Below are 22,204 nucleotides of genomic sequence, written 5' to 3'. Positions count from 1 at the left end.
ACAAATTATAGGTAGTTCAGGAGCTAAACACTCAACTTCTGAGGCAGAAAAAAAAATTCTCCACGAAAGCAGGAGTGTAGTAATAATGACGTTCTCTCAAATTCAAGTAAGATCAGGTCAAGATAACCCTTTGTTTGCATTGTGTTTAACTGCTTTATATTGAGTAGAGTCGCATGCCAAAATTTTGAACCTGATTAAAAACTTCATGATAAAACTTGAAGTCACTGATATTTCATCAGAACAAACTGCCATTAAAACACTAGCATATACACACAAAAGGATTTATGCTATGGTTTTCTTGGCTTCTGTTGTCAGAAGTAAACACAAGTAATTAAAAATAACATTCGATTCCTTAGAAGAAATGAGTTGTGTTTTGTCACATCATGTAACAATTTCCTTCCTCCACTAAGTGTGAAATATCAGAGCAAACACAAAGCCCTGAACCACTGCTCTAATCTGAGAGGGAAGAGAAGGCCAGAATCAGCCAAGACATTATAGAAGACTTAAAAAAAAGACTTCTGCATAACTTTGAAGACACTTAAAAGTAATAACACACAACCATAAGCAGCCAAGATGCTTATGGTGCCTTTATTTCTAAACAGATGGCTACAACAGTGCATTTAGGGCAGTACACTAACCTGGTGTTAAGTGAGTTTTACACATTCTTGAAACAAAGACATTATTGCTATGGCTTCAGAGAAAGTTCCTGTGAAATGGGGAGAAGTATTATTAAGTATAGGTGCCCACACGCATACACACGTACAAGAAACATCCATAACTGCATACATAAAGGCAGATAGACTGTGCATGATTCTATCAAAGTTAAGCTCAAATCAGTTTTTACTGATTCTATCAATCTGTTCATACCTACAACAGTTCCCCACAACTGCCCAACACCTCATATATCCCCTTCCTGCTGTACATAGGCTCCACCACTCTCATCTTTTCAGACATGTCCTCAGGCAGAACAGAAGGGCACCTATGTGACAGAGCATGCAAGACTTTCTCAGCACACTGCTCAGCCAATGTAGGAATGTGGGTTCACTACAGTCCTAAGGAAAATGCCAGGTTTAGCAATAAATCCAAATGTACTTTCCTAGGAATCACCATTCCCAAACCCACAGAACAGCTTGGCTTCTCTGGTCATGTGTACAGGAAATGGGGTAAGAGAAGGGAATGCTTGTTCTCAGACAGAAACAGCACACATCAACTTTATGCAACAAGATCTTCTCTGCTCTCTCAAATATCATGCAAATCTCAGTAATGTGGTCAACACAAGAGTCCTGCCGTTCATAAGGACAGAAGTAAATAATTCATGGGGCCATTCATTATCTAGATGTATCTCCCAGCTTAGTTCTTTTTTTTTTTTTTTTTGGATCTAATAAAAACCACCACAGGCTTTCCTGGAAAAAAAGAACAGCTACTTAGTCTCATACTCAATTCCAGGGGTTTTGGATACCCTCATGAAACCTATCCATGAACCCCAGGTGAAGTTCCCCTGCCCTAAAGCCTGAGTGAAGACATGGGAGAAGAATTGTGTACACTAAGGTGGGTGGAGATAAACCTGGCTGCTCTCCTCTAGGAAAGAGTGGGCATCACATCCGGAGTTCGGTATGTGGCACTCGGCTCCTCTCTCCTTTCCTCCCTCTCTCTGTAGAAATCTTTTAGAGTTTTGACGATCACAGAAACAAAAAGCTAGAAAGTAACACCGCTATGGCTTCACTTAAGAGTCCAGAGAGAATTTAAAAACAAAGCAGTGTCAAGGCTTTGTTCATTTGGCTGCTCTTGAAGGACAGGGAGGGTCTTCTCCCTTCATCCCACTCCACCCTTCCTTCTCAGCTTAGTGGGGGAGGTGAAGGCAATACACTGGTCTTTAAGAAGTTTGCTTGAGGCCTTAAAAACTATATTCAGATGCTTTATCCTGATTCCCCCCATTTGTGTACTGTGGGTCGGTAAAAAGTACCTCATGAGCCCAGAGGAACTATATGATGGCTGCTGTCAGTCTAGGCACAACCAGAGAATGGGAGAGGGGTTGGCAATGAAGCAAACTAAAAGGTTTCAAACCCACTGCCCGTTTGGAGGGTCAGAACCTGGAAAGACAAAGGCACACGTCCAGTTTGAACAGCCTGCCAATACCTGCAGGGAGTACCCAGGTCTAACAGTGAGATCTCCAAGTAGATGGTAGGTCTGTGCATTGCCTTGAACCGAGGACTTTATCAAAGTCTGCGGAGGTTCAATAGGAATTATTGTCTGCAAGGATTTGTCATTATGTGATCTGCTGCCTGAGCTCCTAAAATATAATCAGCAGAGCAGCTACTCCAGCTGTTAAAAATCTACTGTGTGTCCCTTTAGCATTTAAAGGCTGCTCTGTCCATCTAAGAAGAGAATATTGAAACACATTGTACATAATTGTTAAGAAAAGAAAATATTTGCTTCCAATTAAAATACCCAGTGGTTAGAATTAACTGATTGCAATAATTAAGGAGAAATTAAGTCTGATCCTAAAAACCTAACATTTGAACAAATTTGAACTTAAACACGTGACTATTGGTTTAAATCATCATAAGAACAGAAACTAAAAATCACAAACTGAAATCAATAAAATACATGTGTGATTAGGGTCAAACTGGGTAACCAATTAAGATCTGTGTCTTTAATAAACATCTGGAGAACACCAGTAGCATAAATTACTATATGCCATGCTGTCCCAGAAGAGTATAGCTCCTTAAAAATCTGTTTAAATCTGACAAACCTCCAGCAAAAATTTAGAAGTGTAACCTGTCATCCCATAGAGCTGCCCAGACTTATGCTAGTAGTAAGCCTGGCTAGTAACCACTTTCTCCTTCCCTGATTCACTGAAGAAAGGAGGACATTGGCCTGTGCAAGGGGCTGATATGAGATTAGTTCAACTAAAGACTTCCCAACATGGGAGGCAAAAAACTTCATGAATCAATTTTGCTGTCATCCTCAGCGTGGTGTTCAATGTGTCCTGCAGCATCCTAGAAATAAAGGGAAAAGGACCCATGAGAAAGAGGTTGGTAGTAGGTCAAAAGAAAGTCAAAGCCACGGAGAGCTTCCCAGGTCTAATCTGTGATCCATGAAAGGCAGTTAGGACCCATCACTCTTAATTCACATGGAACTGTGCACTTGAGTTCTTAACAAAAGAATGCTGTAATAAACCTCTAGGTTCAGTTACTGGATTGGAACAAGTGAAAACATTCTCTTTAGGCACTTTTCTCAAAAACTACCTAATTCTTCACTTGAAACCTCATTAAGCTATCTCTCAAATCTGTGAATAATAATAATAATAAAAAGAGAAATCCTTACACTCTCCCTGTTTACTGCAAGTCTGAACATTCTAATAAGGCAAAAAAGGTTTACTGAACCCTGCTCTGAGCAGTCAATGACCCCGGGTTGACCTCAAATCCCACTGATATACCTGTTTGGATCCTTTCTTAGCAGTAAAAAAAGCATCACAGTTCTTCCAGCGACATTTCAGAGTTTGAAAGTTTGGATTTGTATGGTCAGTCAGCAAATGTTGTTTTAAATGATCTACAACACCAAATATCAGAGAGCAGCCATGCCACTGGAGAGAGAGAGAATTGAAAGAGTTAAGTTATAAAGAGTACGGGAAACATGCAATGAGAATATTCTTCATTGTAGCCTATGAGTAAGCCCCTATTCTTTAATTTATTCTTGGCTGGCAAATTCAAAAAAGCCAGAGGCAACCAAATTAATCATGAATTTATTCAGAAACTTTGAAAAGACTAGGAAGTCTTTTGACAGTTCAGTATTTTGAGAAGGCAAAGCTCTAATGTAGCCATTACATCTTTAAATAATGAAGCTGTTAGCAAATACTGACAGGCAAATTAAATAAAATTCAATTTAAACTATACTTATTCTTTTTTAAAAAATTTATTTTTAATTGAAGGATAATTGCTTTACAATATTATGTTGGTTTCTGCCATACATCAATATGAATCAGCCATAGGTGTGAACCTATGGCTCATGGTATGAGCCTATGGTATGAACTCCTCCTGAACCTCCTTCCCACCTCCCACTCCATCCCACCCCTCTAGGTTGTCATAGAGCGTGTTAAACCATAATAATTCTTTATCTTGCCATCATAAAAAGAGTTTCTCAGTTCATTTATTTAAAAAGACAAAGAGCTTTCCTGTAACACTTGAGTTATTTTTAACAATTCTAAGAATTGTTGGCTTGTAAACTTGAAAACACAAATGTATGATAAAGAAAACTACATTTGTGGAAATACTGGCAGAAAACTGCCAAGGAAGCTTGTCTTTACTCACAATTTTTATCACTTGAATCACAGTCTTGTGATCTTTTTTTTTTTTTTTACTGTATTATAAATGTGGCTATATTTCAATTGTTAGTCAGAAAGCATAAACACTCTTTTGTTTTGGCTTTTTTTCCTTACAGGCTTTTAAGAAATGATTCTAACAAGTTCATTTATAAACAGTAATGAAATTTTTAATTTTCCCTCTGTAAACACTATTTTATAGCCCCAGCTTCAAAACCAGAAGGTATTTTCCTCATTTCTCTAGATAAGTCTATTTTGGATACTGGTTTGGATTAAGTATGTTTTGGATACTGTTTTACTAGATTTTGCCTGTCTTCACTGAGAATACTAAAAATCAAAGAGAGTGATGTATAAAAAGCTGAAAAGTAATTAGGCCAGAGACAAATTTAAACTCAGATTTTAAAATGTGAGCATACAGTTCATCAATGCTGAAAAGGGGATTAGGGTTTAGGGGAAAAAATTCAGTGCCAGCCACTCTTCTCTGGTCAGTACTATTAGAACTGATGAAATAAATTAAGGTTTATAAGAAACAGTGTGAAAGTTTTGAGGTTTAATCACCATCCTCCACTCTAAAATAAAAACCATGAAATTTAGTCTAGTGAACTGAGGTTTAAAACTTCAAGAGGGCAAATTTTTATTTGTCTACTTCTCAAAAACCAATGAACAAACCAAACTACTAATACATGTAAATGCCTGAGGAATGGGTAAAATATTGTAGGCAGGTTATGAAAACAAGCACTTCTACTTTTCTTTCACACACTTCTGTATTACTGATGTTTTTGTAGGCATGTATTAATACAGTAATAAAGCAAAATAAAAAACACAAAGGAAATAACCTCTGAATGGACACTTAAACATAGTTTGTATCTAACCTTAAGATTGAACTTTCACTATAAAATTACAGAAGCATTTTATACACTTTTTAAAAAATAAGCTTATTTGTCCTATGGTGGAAGACTCAATATGAAAATGTTAAACCAATGATAATGAAGATCTATAAACTGGCCTGGGGTTGGGCAACATCTAAGTCTGGTGACAAGAACAGTTTTAATTCTTACCCAGCAGCGGTAATTCTGCATCAGATTTAGCCTCACGGCCTGAATACTGCCATCATAACAGCCAGTATAAATCTAGAGAAAAATGTTTATCATTATCAGACTAAAACAACACACAATAAAACTACTATGAACATCCTCAAAATAAGAGTCAAAAGCTGGTAGCACTACAACAGGAAACTTTAAACCTAAACCCAAACCAGCCCCAGAGTACCATAATAGGAAAGTATCTTATACATCTTCTAGTCTGGATACTTGGAAGCTATGCTCCTTAGAAAGCCATTCTTGGGACTGTCGTTGAGAGCAGAAGTGGTAGGGCTCAGAGGCACTGCTTATACTTTAACTGGTGTAGCTCTGGCTTCTGCTGGGCATTACATATCAGGCTTCTGAATTTCACTGGGACAAAGGCTCTACAGCTTAAAGTTAGAAAAATATCCATTCTGGTTCAACCTCAAAATTTAAAAATAAAATAAATCAAAGATTAGTAGGGTTACATGAGTTAGCTTCTACTTTTAGGTCTGCTATAACCATGCCACAATGACCAAATCTCCTGACTCTATTCCAATGTATTTTCCAGATCATAATGTCTCTGAAGAAAACACCATTCACCTGTTTTTTTGGAAACACCTTAAATTTATCTTCTATCCAATGGTGGTATTATACATTTTTATTGTAACTATTTTAGTTCTTAATAAAAATCTAATATTCAAGAGCACTACTGGGTTACTTCTCAATATTATAATACCAAGAGATAGAAAACATTCAATAATGAGGCATATCAAAAATAGATATCATTTTTGGAAGTGACAAGTAGTAACATTACTAAGAGTCTGTAGAATTTTTAGTAAACACATTCAAAAGCAAATTATGTGGCACAGCAAATTAAACTCACCATACTTTTATGGATGGTCATACACATAATCATGTCTTTGTGTCCTCCATAAACTTGCAATCGATCATGTGACTTAAGTGGATGCAGGGCGGGGTGGGGGGGGGGCGGAGAAAGAGAATCAAGGTTATTTATACCTTGTGTTTAATAAGCATAGTCCCTGAAGGCTTTTGCAAGTTTAAAACTGTACCTCAGGTATCAAGCTGAAGCACCAATCACTTGTTAACAGAAGTATAATCGAACAGCAATCTTTTTAATAAGTCCTCCTCCTCAAGGGAAGAGCTGGTATTTGGGAGGGAAAATTCCCCACCAATTTCTGTGTAGTGTCAAAGTCTCAAACCTGAAATTATACACAGAGAACCACACAGATGTGACAGGCTACAGCTGCCCTCCAGAAAACCCTGACCAGGTATCTCAGGGCAGTATTTCTGAAAGTGCTGTCCAAGGACCAAACTACTTCATAATTACCTACAACACTTATGAAGAACACAGATTTCTGAGTTCCACCCCAGCCTTTCCATATTAAAAAAAAAAAAAACACATACACACCAAATCCAAACAGACCATCTCTTCAAATCATTCAAACAAAACAGTGAATCTAAATTCTACCTGTAACTCATAGACACGAACAAATTTATCCAGGCAAGCAGTCACCATCACTTTCCCTAGGATATTCACCACAGTCACTGCGTGATTGTGACCTTTATAGATCCGGACAAGCTCACCAGTCTGCATCAGAAGAGAGACAAGAGTCACTAGACTGATTTCTAAGAGTCTTGACTTTTGAGATTTATAATTCTGTAATTCTAAAAGAGGTAATGATGAGACTACTTGTACACACATGTAGCTGTACTAATTTTAGACAGGTGAAGTATTCTCACAAGCATTTGTTACTTATATAAAATATATGCACTGTATCTTGATGGAGAGAACCCAGTGTTACAGAGAGAGAAGGGTCACAACTCTGTGTGTATGTATTTTATAGTGTTCGAAGTATATTCACTTTTATCATTTCACTGGATCTGGACAAAAAGTTCCTGAGGCTGAATAACCTCAGAAGTTCAGACTAGGAACTGAACTTCAAAAGTGGCCTCTATGACCCAAGCAGAGTCTCACAGCCGTTTCTATTTGTGCTATTTTAAACTATGTATCATATCTACTTTCTCAGAGTCTCAGATGCTCAATATGTCTCACATTTAAATGAGACATTCAAACTAAACCTGATGTAAACTTTTGAGTCTGCCCCCAAGAATTTTGATTTCTATAGTGCTTAACAGTATCCAAGAGCTTATGCACAGGGATTATTATTAAGTCTTTCACTAGAAAGGAGGCTTAATTTAAATTGCAAGAGGTCTGAGAAATCCCTTCAAGCTTTATCCACCATTTTATTAAAGATACACCAACAAGGCTTACATGAATGTTGTGAGCATGGACTGACTGATCACTGGAGCCACTGAACACAAGGTCATTCACCACCTTAAAGAAAAAAAATTCAGTGAGTGAGATTCAGTATAAAGTTCTGAGGTTTCCTTTAACTTGTAATATACATTGGCAAAGTCTAGTTTCCACCCTATTTTGAGATGAGCATGAATGAGGTATAAAATAAGTTTCTCAGACAAATTTTCTGATTTATGTGCTGCCAATAAGTACTCTGATGAACTGACAACATATTATTGGGTTTGTTGCTTCTTTGGAATGATTACAAAGTAGCCTAGAACAGCATTTGAGTATATCTACATTCTATAAGATATTTGTCTCTCAATTAATATGCTAAAAAATAGTACGTCCTGTGGTGATTCCAGGCCTAAGGAAAAGGACTGTAACCTCCTGTATTCTAAATAAGGCATTAGAAAACATGGGAAACTTCATTTGAACTCTTCTGTTTGCACCAGACAATGAACTCCTGTTTTATACTTGCCTTCATGCAGAGGATGGTTTTGCTGTGGCCCTCCAGAGTTCTAAGGAGCAATCCATTCCGTGCATCGCGTACGCTAATGGTACAGTCGTAAGAACCCACAACCAGCAACTTTCGGGCACCTTCCTGAGCTGTGGCAAGACAGCTGACAGCCCGAGGGCCATGGCATTCAAAGATTTCAAGTCGTTTGTTGTTCTGAAAAATAAGCCACCATTATATGAAGTAAAAACCACTTAGGTGGAAAAACTCAGCATCAACTAATCCAAAATCACTACCTTGATACAAACTCTATAAAGTCTAACACCCATCTGTAAGTTTTCATATCCACTCTGTATCCCTAACTCCCCAACCTCTGCCATTCCCATTCTAACACTGTACTCATGACACCTTCTTCCTCCATTCTAGTGGGGACAGTCTTACGTTATAAATCCATTTCTATCTTTGACCCATGCTATCCTGATCATAATTAGAATTTGGTTCTCTTTTTATGTCCTCTCTCACTTCCCTTAAGTCAATGACATGAAAGAGAAATCTTTTTTCCATATTTGAATACATTTTCCATGCCAAAGACCCAAGAAGTCTGATTTTTGTCATCCAGAATGTATGTAGTCTATTTGACATGGTTGCTTCCAAAATTCTCTTTGAGAACTACTTAGACAACCAGTTTCTCATTCTCCAACTTTTATGTTATTCTGACCTTTTTCTGACCTCTGGTTCTATGTTTCTCTCTCATAACATTAAGTTAAACTATAGGAACCTTTATGTCAGTCAGCACAGCATGGTCACATCCTGAATGTGGATGTGGATAAACATTCCTTTACTTCAGATTTTAGACTTGCTTTCCTTATACCCAAACCAATCTTGTTCATAGTTTCCTACTTTCCCAAAATTCTAAAAAGGTATTTTAGGTGCAAGTAAAAGACAAAACTCCCAGAGACTCGGCAAGAGCAGCAGCTGGGAACCTTAATCTCAACCATCTTAAAATGCTGGGGAGATAGATGAAAGGCATTCAGGACCCAAAGGTAGACAGGCCAAGGTCAACAGCCTTGGCTTTTTGATGAGCCCCATCACCAAAGCACTGCATTCCAGGAGTGTGGGCAAAACAGAAAAAAGGTCCAGCCCTAACAAGGATTCAAAATTCACACCTCTGTAAAAACTCTCAAATCTCTGTCTCAAAGTCCGTCTTTGCTGGGGCTTTTCAACCATTTAAAGACCATTTAAAAAAAAACAAAAAATAAAGATCATTCCCATTTGAATTTGCCATCATTTTGCCCCAAAAATCTGGCTCCTAACTTCATTTACCTTTGATTACATTAACCTCACAAAATAGAACTGGTAATTCAAGTTTTAGCCTTTAAAACATTTAAAATCTATTTTGTCTTCTGTGATCTATTCATATCAAGTGAACCAAATAACTTGATATTTGATTATTTATGGGCTAGTTTCTTCTAACTTGATTCTAAGCTTTTTAAAGGCAGAAACCAGAGCATATTTTATTGCATTTCTTGTACATAGTTCCAGATAGCTGGTAGAAGGAGAGACAGTAAATACTAATTAAACATATGATATTCTAATTAGGCACAATATAGCAAACTCCTCATACACTGTTAAAAGGTGATCAGATGGCCTTGGGATAGAATGCCACAACTAATTAATAACCAAACCTATCACTTCTACCTCTGATTACATTTTTTATGCGTTCTCTTCACTTTAGTCTAGATGTCAGCTGCTGTAACAAAGCCTCCTGAATGGTCTTCAAGCTTCTACTATCAGTATTTTCCAATGTGTTCAACACCAAAGTGACTTTTTCTAAAATACCAACTGGATCATGTCTCTCATGCTTTAAAGCTTACAAGTTCAACTACATTAACAAAGCACATAGAGCCATCAAGAATTGGCCTGCATTTGTTTCCTAAGCCTTATCCTGAGACATACCACATAACAGTGGCTCAGTAAAGGTTTGCTCAACAAATGGATTTATATTTGGGTCAGGAAAGAATGAGGCCCAAGGGCATGAAGGCAATCCTTGACTTAGTTCAGTTTACAGAACAGGCTACTTTCATGACACCCTAAATCAGTTCTAAACAACATCACTGTCATACTCAAAGGAATTTAAGCTCACTTTTAATGGTGTCATTCTTAAAATGAGACAAACTAGTTTAACCCATGACTCATTATTTGGCCCCAAATCATTAGGCTTGGTTTAATTTAGTACAGTTACACTTTGGTCCTGGCACACTTGGGCCTGAGCAGACAGAATGCATCTTGTTTCACTTACAACAGAAGGTAAGTTTTTGAGCAGTGGCTAATTCTGCTGCTTTCTCTTACACACACAAAAACAGGAAAATGGCCTTGTCTTTGCCTTCTTCCCTCACACACCCCACTTCTAAGTGGCATGGGAGTTCAGCCTTCTCTCCCCTACCACTAACCTTTATGTTGAAGGTGACCACAGTGCCATTTGCCAGTCCTGCATAGAGAATTCGCCACCTACTGTGGAGGCAGAGAACCCGGTCTTCCAGCTGTAACTGCTCCACACAGTGTCGAGTCTGATAAAAGCACACAACACTTGATCAGTAGAGGTTAAAAGCAAATAAGGTATGAAAACAATCCTCTGTGAAACAGAGTGTGAAATTATTTTTTATGAGGAAGAAAATGTTGCATCCTCCATTTTGTAGAAAAGTATCTTAGACTGTTTTCTGCTTTGAAATTTGTGGCCAAAGAACCTCAAGCTATAGGTAACATAGTAAACAAATATAACTTCTAATGTCACCTATGTTTCTAACTTGGAATGCAGAAATTCTTCAAAGGGCACTATGAACTGGGTTTTAGCCTCTTAAATTAAGTAGCCAAAGAAAAAGCTGCACTCATTGTCTAAAAAGGAAAATAAAGATTATAGTTGTATTATCTGATAATTGCATTAATCAAGTACTATGTGCTTTCCTGCAACTGATTCTCTATTTCAACAGCTACCAAATGCCTCCTTTAAACCAGTTTTAGGTTAGCTAGTCTATAATTACTCAAAAAGTTTTCAAAATATATAGAACACCAAGTTTCACCCCTAAACCCTGAGATTCTAACTCAGTAGGCCCTAGAATACGTTTTTTTAAAAATTTCCTTCATAATTCTGATGCATATACAGGTTATACAAACACAGTTTGAGCTGATGTTCATAAAATGATTTCCATGAATTCCCAGAACTGGGTTTTATTGATAAAATCTAATTACCTAGAACAGGGCCAATTATATAGTTAAGTACTCAAGATTGAATGCTGTTGAATGATACTAAGTGACTAAAATAATAAAAAAAGAACTGTTAATGTGGATTTGTCCATTTCTCCCTGTAATCCCATCAATATTTCTTTACATATTTTGATGCTCTGTTATTCTCTGATAAGATAGATCACTGTTCCATCTTCCTATCTTGAATGTCTTCTATACTGACCCTTTATCGTTATAAAAAGCTACCTTGTCTCAGTAGTAGTCTTTTGCCTGATAGTAGTATAACTACTCTAGCCCTTTTTGTTACTATTTGCAAAAAAAAAAAGTACATTTTTCCCCATTCTTTTATTTCAGCCTACCTGTGTCTTTGAATTTAAAAGTGTCTTGTAGACAGCATAGATTTTGATGTTTGTTCTTTATCTAGTCAATCTCCTTTTCAATCTGGGTGTTAATTCACATTTAATATGATATTAAATATGGTCAGATTTAGACTCCAATTTGCTTTCTATTTGTCTCATTTTTATTACTTTTTCCCTATTTCTGCCTTGTTTTGTATTAAACAGTTTTTTTAGTATGCCATTTTAATTCCTCTATTAAATTTTTAAGCTATCTTTCTTTGCATTATTCTTTTAGTGATTGCTTTAGGGCAGCTGTTCTCAGAGTGTGACCCCTAGGCCAGCAGAATCAGTATCACATGTTTGAAAAATAAATTCTTGGGCTCTATCCCAACCCTACTGAATCAGAAACTCTGGGAAAGGGATCTAGTAACATGTGTTTTAACAAGCTCTCTAGGTCCATCTGATGCACACTGAAGTTTTGAATCAGCCTTCTAGAGATTACCTCTTTAACCTGTAACAATCTAGTTCAAGTTAATATTGACTTATCCTCAACAAAATATAAGAACCTTGTACCAGCATAGTTCTAGCCTCTCCCTTTCCTGTGTTCCTGTTAATCTCACATATACCATCTATATACATTAAAAACCTAATTATGTGGTATTATAAATTTTGTCTTAAATAATTAAGTCTTTTAAAGTTAAGAATATATGTATATATTTTTTTCCTGCTCACTTATTTTTATATTTTAAATATTATGCAATTGTGTATATATATGTATATTTTAATGCAAACAATTTTCTCATTTCTTATAATTCATTTAGAAAATTCTTTCTCAAGAGGAGAGATCTACTTCTAAGTCTTTAAGTTTAAAAACTTAACATTTCTTTTTCTACCTAATATTAATTTTGACATATGACATGAAAATAAAAATCAAGAGGAATATTTGTTGGAAAGATCAAAAGAGGTATATTATTAACAGTAGTAAGTGAAAAGATATGTGGAGAGAGACAGAAAACATGGTTTAGACCTAAGCCTCATTTCTACCAAAGGTTATAAGTGTACTGAAACAGATTTAAAAGCAAGAAGGTTAACAGAATGAAGCATGTCTCACTGTCTCCACTCTACACAGTAAATATAGTTAAAGTGCTTCAGTATCATCACTTTTGATTTCTCTGGACCCACTTACCTTAACATTATAGCAGCGAATGGTATGATCACTGGAACCAGTGTAAAGGGCAGCATTCTTCCCAGAGGTCTGAGTAACCAGGAGGCAGTTCACTTTGGAGGTATGGCCCTCAAAGACACCAATGCACTTTCGACTCTAAAGTCAAGCACAGTTTAGATCATTACTTGTGGATATAGATGGATAAGATAATGTATTTCCTTAAAAAAAAAAAAAAAAGCTAAAACATACAGTTCATGTTTGTGTCCCCAGAGTCTAGAATAGTACCTAGTATATGGTATCAAAAGGTGTTCAGTAAGTACCTATTCACTGAATGCCCAGTGAACAGAGGTACCTGCAACTTATATGTTAACTGAGCCATACCAAAAATTGCTTAGGGCAATTTGCTATAAGATAGATCAGAATTTTAATTAATGCTAGGCCAAGTCTCTCTAGCATATGGACTAAAGTGCAAGCAAATTCAAACTATAGCTAATTACCCAGATAAGTTGCTGCATTTGATTAGTATGTAGAGAAAGCTTCACAATATTCAAAGACATGCCATCACAGGTCCTAGTGTCCCAGGTGTGGTTTCATAACGGAACACCCTGTTATCTCTGTGCACATACTGTTATATATATTTACAATGTACATACATACCTATACCTACCTTACAATTTAGAGCCAATTCCCCAAATCTTACACTCATACCTCCTAGTACCATTGCTTTCTTCCTTCAGTCATCTCTGTTGCCCTTCATACATTATTAGGCTAAAGGACCCTATATACCTGTTGCCTATAGTAAACACATTTTCTCAGTCCATCGTCTAATCTTTTGACTTTCAAAAACTTCATCAATTTCATATACTTTCACTGTATTTGTTCAGACAACATAGTGTTCCTAAAGTTTCTTGGCTATCATTATTGATAAACAGAATTAGTTTGACATATGTTTTTCTAGTACTCAAGTATGGATGTGAGAGGTGGACCATAAAGAAAGATGAGTACTGAAGAACTGATGCTTTTGAACTGCGGTGTCGGAGAACTCTTTAGAGTCCCTTGGACAGCAAGGAGATCCACCAATCCATCCTAAAGGAATTCAGTGCTGAATATTCATTAGAAGGACTGATGCTGAAGCTGAAACTCCAATCCTTTGGCTGCCTGAAGCGAAGAACTGACTCATTTGAAAAGCCCCTGATGCTGGGAAAGATTGAAGACAGGAGAAGGGGACGACAAAGGATGAGATGGTTGGATGGCATCACCAACTAGATGGACATGAGTTTGAGCAAGCTCCAGGAACTGGTGATGGACAGGGAAGCCTGGTGTGCCGCAGTCCATGGGGTCGCAAAGAACTGGACACAACTGAGCGACTGAACTGAACTGATATCCTGTGTGCGCTCAGTCGTGTCCAACTCTTTTGCAACCCCATGGACAGTAGCCCGCCAGGCTCCTCTGTCCAAAGAATTTTCCAGGCAAGAATATTGGAGTGGGTTGTCATTTCCTACTCCAGGAGATCTTCCCGACCCAGGGATCAAACCTATGTCTCTTGTATCTCTTGCATTGGCAGGCGAATTCTTTACCACAAACCACCAGGGAAGCGCAAATACCAGACTCAAAACTCAAAAGTCCACTATAAGAAAATTAAGAGTTAGGAGCATCAGATTAAGTGTGGGATAATGAAAGACTGCTGCTCTTCTTAATAACTTGCACAATTCATCAACTCTCAGGGAAAATGCCTCCTCTGACACTTTCCCAATGTTCATTCTATCCCTTCTCTATTATGTAGCAACTAGGTGACACACCTCAGCATCCACTCCAAGGCTGGGACCTGACTGTCCCTAGCCTACTGTTATAATTCCATCTCCTTTTGCCAAGTGACTGTTTAGGGAGGAAAGCACAGGACCCTTTTTTGGTGGTGGGAGGGAAAAGAAACTCTTGTAGCTATTGACATCTGTGAGCAGGAGAACCTGCTTTAGGAACAGCTGATACCAGAGAAAACAGAAAGGAGAGAAAGAAAGAATTTAAGTCTCTGGTGACCCCACTGAGTCACTAGATCAACTGTATCTAAAGTTAGTCTAAAGCCTACTCCATCTCTGGAAAGCAAACAGACGCGTGTTTAAAAGAGAGCAAGTTGGGAGTTTCTAAAACCTGTAAAGAAGCAAAAACATTCAAACTGATGTATTAACTTACCACGAGATTATAAGCTCGGACAGTTTTATCTGCTGAACAGGTATACAGTAAATTCCCAAATATCTGAATTGCATTCACTGCAGCTTGGTGCCCCTCAAAGCTCCCTTCTGTGGGCTCATCATCATCTCCTGGCTCTGAAGATATTTCTAGAAAACAATGTTTCAAAAATGTGTCGGCTTATATCTCAAAAGATACTAAGAAATTTAAAACATTATGAAAAAGTGGTGCCTGGATTCTCCTAAGAACCTGGTTTGCCTAGCAAAACACCACATTCTCATTAGTGATCTTCATTATGAAGATTTCATATTAAGAAAAGGTAGGGAAGGCCTTTCTCTTAGGGAAAAAATACTTACATAGTGAGTCTTTGAATGATACCCTTTAAGGCACTAAATATCTTTCCACATCCAGTCTCTTCTGCTGCCAGTTATTTTATTAAGGCATTATTTTTAAAGTAATTCCTTCTCAGAGCAAAGCCCACCACCCCCCACCCCCCAGAGCCAACAAAACCCTAAGACAGTTGTCCCTTGGTAACCAAGGGGGATTGGTTTCAGGATTCCTTCACCCAGCATGTACCGAAATCCACAGATGCTCAAGTCCCTTATATAAAATGGCATACTATTTACATATAACCTACACACATCCTCCCGTTTACAGCTGACCCTTGAACAACATGCTTTGAATTGTGCAGGTCCACTTACACACAATTTTTTTTTTTCAATAAATGCCCATTACACAATCTGTGATTAGTTGAATCCATAGATGCAGAACTGAAGACACAGAAAGCCAACTATTCTAATTAGCTGAATACACGAGAGAACCAGATTAGAGATGTGAGTAAGAAACTGAAATGCCAGGATTTGAGGATTCAGGGATACCAGTAACTGCTGGTCAAAGCATTCCATCCTCTTGGTAATAAGCCCAGTCCCCATCCCCTATTCTATAAGCATATTTAAGTAGATTTAAAGCCTGGCTTTAATACTTACAAAGCTTTTTTCCTGTGATTAATTTATCAATTCAGTCATTTAAAAAAAAAGTTAAGATTTATTTATTTACTTATGTATTCCAGAGTGCATGGACTCTATAGTGATTAACAGCTGTGGGTCATGGGCTTAGTTGGCCCAAGATGTGTGGGATCCAAGTCCCCAGACCAGAGATCCAACCCGCATCCCCTGTATTGGAAGGCTGACTTTCAATCACTGGACCACCAGGGAAGTCCCTCCTGTAATTCATTTAAATAAAACGGAACCACCAAATACCTGAAGAGTTCTTTGATCCTTTTATGGAGGAGATCACAGTCTGAGTTTCTGCCACACTACAAAATAATAGCAAAAATCTTCTTAGCATCTGTGTGAACAGGAGAGGTAGGAAAACTTGTATTTTCCTGACTCAAAAAATTATTCTAAACAATGGACAAAATAGCAACAATACAAGATCAGTTTCTGCATGTGAAATTTTTATATGAAAGGAAAAAACAGTAAATACAACACAAGTGAGAATGCAGAAATGCTCCATTGCTAAGGAGATATCCATATCCGTCATCCATCCCTACTGATTTTCTATAAATGTGACTCTAAAAAAATTCTGATTTGGAACAAAGAGTTCTGTTTTCTAATGAAAGAATGGTGAAAGCTGCTCTGATTGGACCAACACAGTATCCTTACCTTACAGGGATGCCATCTTTATAGCGAGTGCCAATCTCACTGGTAGAGCTAACTTCGTCACAACCAGAGCGAGAAGTTTCTAATGAATTTTGCTCTGTGGAGTTCCAAATATCCTTTTTAGATGGGCTATCTGGTTTCTCTTCTCCAGATTCAGAAGAATCAATGGCTACCACTTCTAACTGAGGATTAGGAAGTTCTAGGACTTCAAGAGACGAGTCACTATCTGGTTCATCTCTGACACTTTCTTGTTCTGGGCCAGTTCTGCTATCTTCCCAGGTGGAGGTTGTCACTTTCCCCCCTTTAGCAGACTTTCCAGTTTTTACTTTCCTTACAGGTTTAGCAGTAAATACATCCTGTTCAGTGTCACTGTTCTCAGGAACATGGGCAGCCCGCAGAGTTTTCTTCTTCCTAAGTTTCTTCTTTTTCTTGTTCCCCCTAGCTTCAGCTGATGTCAGAGTGGACTCTGCCTGTTGTTCTGGCTGGTCAGCTGGAGAGTGGGGCTCTTTCTCTAAAGGGGTTTCTGAAGCAAAGGATAATCTTGGAAAAGAACTGGTACAGGCTTCAGACCCACTGTTGCCTTTGTTTGGCTCTTCACTTTCTTTATCTATGCTAGGAAGACCAGCTGATTGGGAAGAGGGATTGTTCCCTCTGTTTCTGGTAATTCCTTGCTCCACAGAAAACTTCAGTTCTTGGCTAGGCTCATGGAATCTCTCTGTTAGTCCTGATAAGGACAATGCTGCAGTGGTAACTGGATAAACTGGACAACTGTCACTGATCTCTCCTGAATTGAGAAGGAAAAAAAAAATTATTCCATTGTCTTTGTGTCTGCTATGTGTAGTGATAAACTACAATTATCACTGATTGAATTTCTATCAAATAATATGACACTTTGATGATACATTAACAACTTTAACAGTCATGGTTTAGTTATCTCACTGCTCAGCATCCCATAACCTACATGCATTTCTAGTACAGTATTTATACACTTTGCCTTGTATTAATCTCAAATCATGTGCATGTCTTATATCCTAGACAAGCTCCTTTTATGGGCAGAGATTGTTTCTATTGATCTTTTCTCTTTCTTGTTTGAAACAATGAATATGAATTACTTTTGCAGTCAGAAAAGGAAATCTAATAAAAGCTATTTTTGAAAAAAGTGTCACCACATTAAAAAAATATATACTAAATACTATCCATATAAAAGTAACAAAATTCAATATGGAAGGTAACATATATTTGATGTACATATCAATGATTAGTGCTGCAACAGATAGCAAAATTTAGGATGATTCTTCAGACTTTCTTTTTGTTCAAAAAAAAAAAGAATACCAAACAATATCAATTTGTTTCTTAATTTTCAATATAGCACCACTTGTGGTTATACAAACTTCAGATAAGATTTTAAACAACTTAGAAGTTGTTCTCAAATGGTAACCAGATAAGGATTATTTTATAAAGACAGTAGAATCCCTGGCTATTTGTCAAAACCCCCAAGTTCCTGTTAGATGATTCCAAACACCAGAGCCCTCTGCTTTTCATCATGGCCACCAGTTCCTCATGTCCGTATTAACCTTAGTCTGTACTTGAAATGATAAAAACAGTTAAGTAATGAGAAATCCAGAAGAGGAATCTTATCTAGAAAACTGACTCAACAACTTCAATGCCATTTATCTCATGAAAAACAGATAATTCTGCACCAATCCGAATAAATGGAACCTGTTACATGCTAATCCAAAGTCAATTTAGCAATCCTGTATTAGAGAAAATTAGGAACAGTTACCAATATTTAAATAATGCTCCTAAATAAGAAGACTTAAAGAAAAACTATAGTAACTTTTTAAAAAAATATTTATTTATTCATTTATTTGGCTGTGTGGGATCTTAGTTGCGGCACACAGGATCTTCTATCTTGACTGCGGCATGCAGGATTCTTTTAGTTGCGGATGCAGAATCTTTACTTGTAGCACGTGGGATCTAGTTCCTGAGGCCCCCTGTATGGGAGTGTGAAGTCTTAGCCACTGGATCGCCAGGGAAGTCCTGTTATAACTTTAGTTTTAATGGACAAGTATGATGTCACATCACTAATATAAAGTTGCCCTAGACCCACTATAGGGTTGCCCTTAACACAGAGAAAAGTTTACATACTATTAGCTTGCAGTAATTCCTTGGACACACTGCAAGCAGAGCCTTGTGATATGGCATTGATAGTCTCTTCTTGTTCAGGAGACATGGGTTCTTGTTTAATCTGAACTGATGAGTCTGGAGCAGGAACACTGCCATGAGCTTGGAAAGAAGATGTGATTGCTTGGAGAGGGGTTCCAGTGGGTGATGGAGACACGTGGGAAGATGGAGGTTCCAGGAAATTCGGGAAAAAAGGACTAGGCAGAAGTGTGACATCAGTAGATGTTTGAGATCTAACATTCTTCTGTTCTCGTGTAAGGCTAGAGGGAACCTGGTCTGGATGTTCAGAAGGTTCATATGTTTCTAGAATGGGAAACGTACACACATACAAATGCAAAAATGTTATCTGAAAAGCCACTCATTACTGAGCCAACTTGTATTTTTAAAGATTACAAGAGAATTTTAAAGATGCTCATAATTCTTTAAAATAGATTATTATGTAAGCTATATGTACAACCACTGAGGATACAGACAGGCAGGCTTAATATTCTAATTTTTCAGATTTTAACTGACTTCTCCAAAGTGATACTGGTACTAATAGAAGAATCAAATTTGTACCCCAGTCTTGGGATGCCTAACCCAAGACTCTTTCTATAACATTATTTCTATTGTTAAGTATTTTGGGGACATACAGTCTTACAGGCCTTTCTACAGAAGGCTAACATCAAGGAGACATAAGAATAATCATATTAACTTTTTCATAACTACTTTAATTCCCCTCTAGAGAAAATAAAAAAGTAACAAGTTACAGACAGTCCAATCCATCTCTGAATACCTTGTAATCCCTGTAGAATCTGTATTCTATGAGTCCTCAGGGCACTCATTTCCATAGTTATCTAAAAATAAAGAATTTTGTTAAGCATTTTAAAACTCAACTTTAAGATGATCCTTTTTCATTAAATATTCCATCTGCTGTTACCTGCTGCTTAAGCATAAGTAGCCTTTGAACTTCAACATAAGCTGTCTGAAGTGCTGCACGAGCTTGTAGAAGATTGTTATCCATGCACTGCAATGATTTGCTTAGTTCTTCCTCTCTTAAAGAAATATTCAGCAGCTGGTCAACCTGAGAACGTTCTGTCAAAAGAAACCATAAGGCTTAGTTTAATATTGGAGACGTCTCTTTAATAATCCAGGGAACTGCATCAATTATCTAGGACAGGCCTTTATTTTCTCCCCACTAGGCACTGGAAGGAGACTCATCAAATTTTTTACAAATCACATAGTCAAGTCATGCTATCAGAGCTAGAGACCAAGCCTCATGGTTTCAAGTGTACCACCACATGGTACCATCTTACCAAATCACCATCTTCCACAGTGATGCTTCCAAGCAAAACCTCTGGGGAAATCAACTCCTGTCGGTTTCACTTTCCATCTTCCTTTATCTACTACCCTCTTCAATCAAGGCTTTGGCTTAGATTGGGCCCCAAACCTAAACTGCTTGCACTCTCTTCTGGATTCCTATTTTTCTAGTCTGTTAGTTAATTTAAAACAGTTCTCTTTAATATAAAATTAAAACCTTAATATATTAAGGTTCTTTAATATAAAAATTTTTAATAAAAATATATTTAATATAAAATAATATATATTTTCCTGAATAAAATATAGCTTTGAAATAAAATGTCCTACTACATGTGTTTGTCATCTTTATATCTGTCTCTTTCCCATGCAATATGCCAAGAAAACTCCCCTAAATTCCAGACCCACATATCTAACTACCAACCGGATACTTCTTCTAAGGTGTCTCTAAAGTCCTTTAACTCAAGGGATCCAAAAGGGAACTCCCATCTTCTTCTACCCTCAACCTCTAACTCTCATAAAGTTTTTTAGTGCTATAAATAAAGCCATCAACTGCTCCAGCTAGAAACTGGTATCGTCTTTGACTCCCACCTTATCCCATCCAGCCACCCAAAGTTCATCCAGTCACTTCTTGCACTAGATCTTATACTGAAATGGTATGAGAATCAGTGAAAGGCAAGAGTCATAGAAGCCTATCAGTCAGGGAGCCCCACAAATAACTTCTCTCCTTAATTCACATGAGAAAAGCAACCAAGATTCCTCAGAAAGTGAGTAAAATGGCTATAAATGACCAAGAGGGATAAAAATTTCTACTAAATGTCTTGTTTCTCTTCATTCCACTGAAAAGGCTCAGTTAGACTTTCTGGTTTTATACTGAACTCAATTTGTCCATGATATATATTAATTTCAGCTTTCTGCTTTAGGTGATATCACATATTTCTTTTATAGCTCCAACTGGATATAGTAGAAAATCAAACTTTTTCTATGTCCTTAAGCAAGGCAACAAAAATATCATAAATTAATAAATGGGTGTTCTCTGTTTGATAAGCTACACTTGTATATCAAGTTGTAAAAGGCTGAAGTGATGCAAGAACAGTTTCTTTTTGCCAGAATATTCTATACTATACCTTTCTTTCCTTTAATTTTCCTTCTTTTATTTTTTCTCTCAAGACTTGGCAGTTCAGGAGAAGATCCATCCTAAGGAGACAAAAAAGAAAAAGAAAGAATATTAAATATGCAAAGGCCATTATCCAGGAGGGGGAAAAAGAATAAATTCTAAGTCAGTCATACATTATTATTCATGATTGCTACCATCAGGATAGTTAGGAGTTTCATATACACGATATGAGCTTAAATATTAGTTGACTGAATGTATCTGACAAAAAAATATATATATATATAATCAAGGTCAAGTACCTCCCTAGCATCCTAAAGGTAGTAAAGCCCAAGGGCTTGGGCAAAGCACTTCACCTTGGTAAAAGCTAGTAAAACATATCTGATTTCATAGTTTCTACTTTATAATTCATCAAGAAAATCTTTACAACAAAAAGCTTAACAGTCTGTGAGATAAGACCCAAGACATCAGCTATGCCATAAGACAATCAATCTCTCATCCAACACTATCTGCCTAAACATCTAGTTCAACAGGGCAGAGATGGAATTTAAACCCAGGTCTACAACCCATGCCTTTAACTAGTTTGTTATATTGTCTCAATATTAAAGGAAACAGTCCAGTTTCTGAGTGTCAGATTCCAGTCTATACTACTATCAGCAACTCTTTCTTTTCAGAAAGGGTTCCTGAAAGGCTTAAGCAATATTAACCATCAGAAGTGCCAAAAGAGAAGTGTCAGTGAAGTAATGGATTATAAAAACACTAGGCTAGGCAACTTAAGTATAAAAGACAAAGTAACAGACTAGGACTATGCTCATATACATGTACTCTTACAGTATTAAAACTACCTTATTAAGCCTAATAGC

General features: G+C 37.2%; 1 protein-coding gene across 3 annotated transcripts in view; it reads right to left on the bottom strand.

The window, feature by feature from the left end:
- Positions 1-1,354: 1,354 nt before the first annotated feature.
- ZNF106 (zinc finger protein 106) overlaps positions 1,355-22,204 on the bottom strand; it is a 51,689-nt gene continuing 30,839 nt past the window's right edge. For 2 of the 3 annotated variants that reach the window (XM_005903989.3, XM_005903990.3), the window contains 16 exons: positions 21,355-21,424; positions 19,851-20,005; positions 19,707-19,767; positions 18,896-19,234; positions 16,751-17,531; positions 16,346-16,401; positions 15,090-15,235; positions 12,924-13,058; positions 10,610-10,726; positions 8,184-8,375; positions 7,679-7,741; positions 6,875-6,994; positions 6,269-6,340; positions 5,380-5,451; positions 3,440-3,586; positions 1,355-2,999 (listed from right to left, as the gene is read on the bottom strand). In XM_005903989.3, the coding sequence (XP_005904051.2) occupies positions 2,943-2,999; positions 3,440-3,586; positions 5,380-5,451; positions 6,269-6,340; positions 6,875-6,994; positions 7,679-7,741; positions 8,184-8,375; positions 10,610-10,726; positions 12,924-13,058; positions 15,090-15,235; positions 16,346-16,401; positions 16,751-17,531; positions 18,896-19,234; positions 19,707-19,767; positions 19,851-20,005; positions 21,355-21,424 (2,583 nt within the window). In that variant the 3' untranslated portion in view covers positions 1,355-2,942. Of the gene's footprint in view, positions 3,000-3,439; positions 3,587-5,379; positions 5,452-6,268; positions 6,341-6,391; positions 6,606-6,874; positions 6,995-7,678; positions 7,742-8,183; positions 8,376-10,609; positions 10,727-12,923; positions 13,059-15,089; positions 15,236-16,345; positions 16,402-16,750; positions 17,532-18,895; positions 19,235-19,706; positions 19,768-19,850; positions 20,006-21,354; positions 21,425-22,204 lie in introns of those variants that run through there. The other variant, XM_070378156.1, reaches the window with a different exon arrangement.

Source organism: Bos mutus, chromosome 10 (assembly GCF_027580195.1).
Source record: "Bos mutus isolate GX-2022 chromosome 10, NWIPB_WYAK_1.1, whole genome shotgun sequence".
Lineage (NCBI taxonomy): Eukaryota > Metazoa > Chordata > Mammalia > Artiodactyla > Bovidae > Bos > Bos mutus.
The sequence above is the reverse complement of the archived record's forward strand: the minus strand, read 5'-3'. Positions and strand labels throughout refer to the sequence as shown.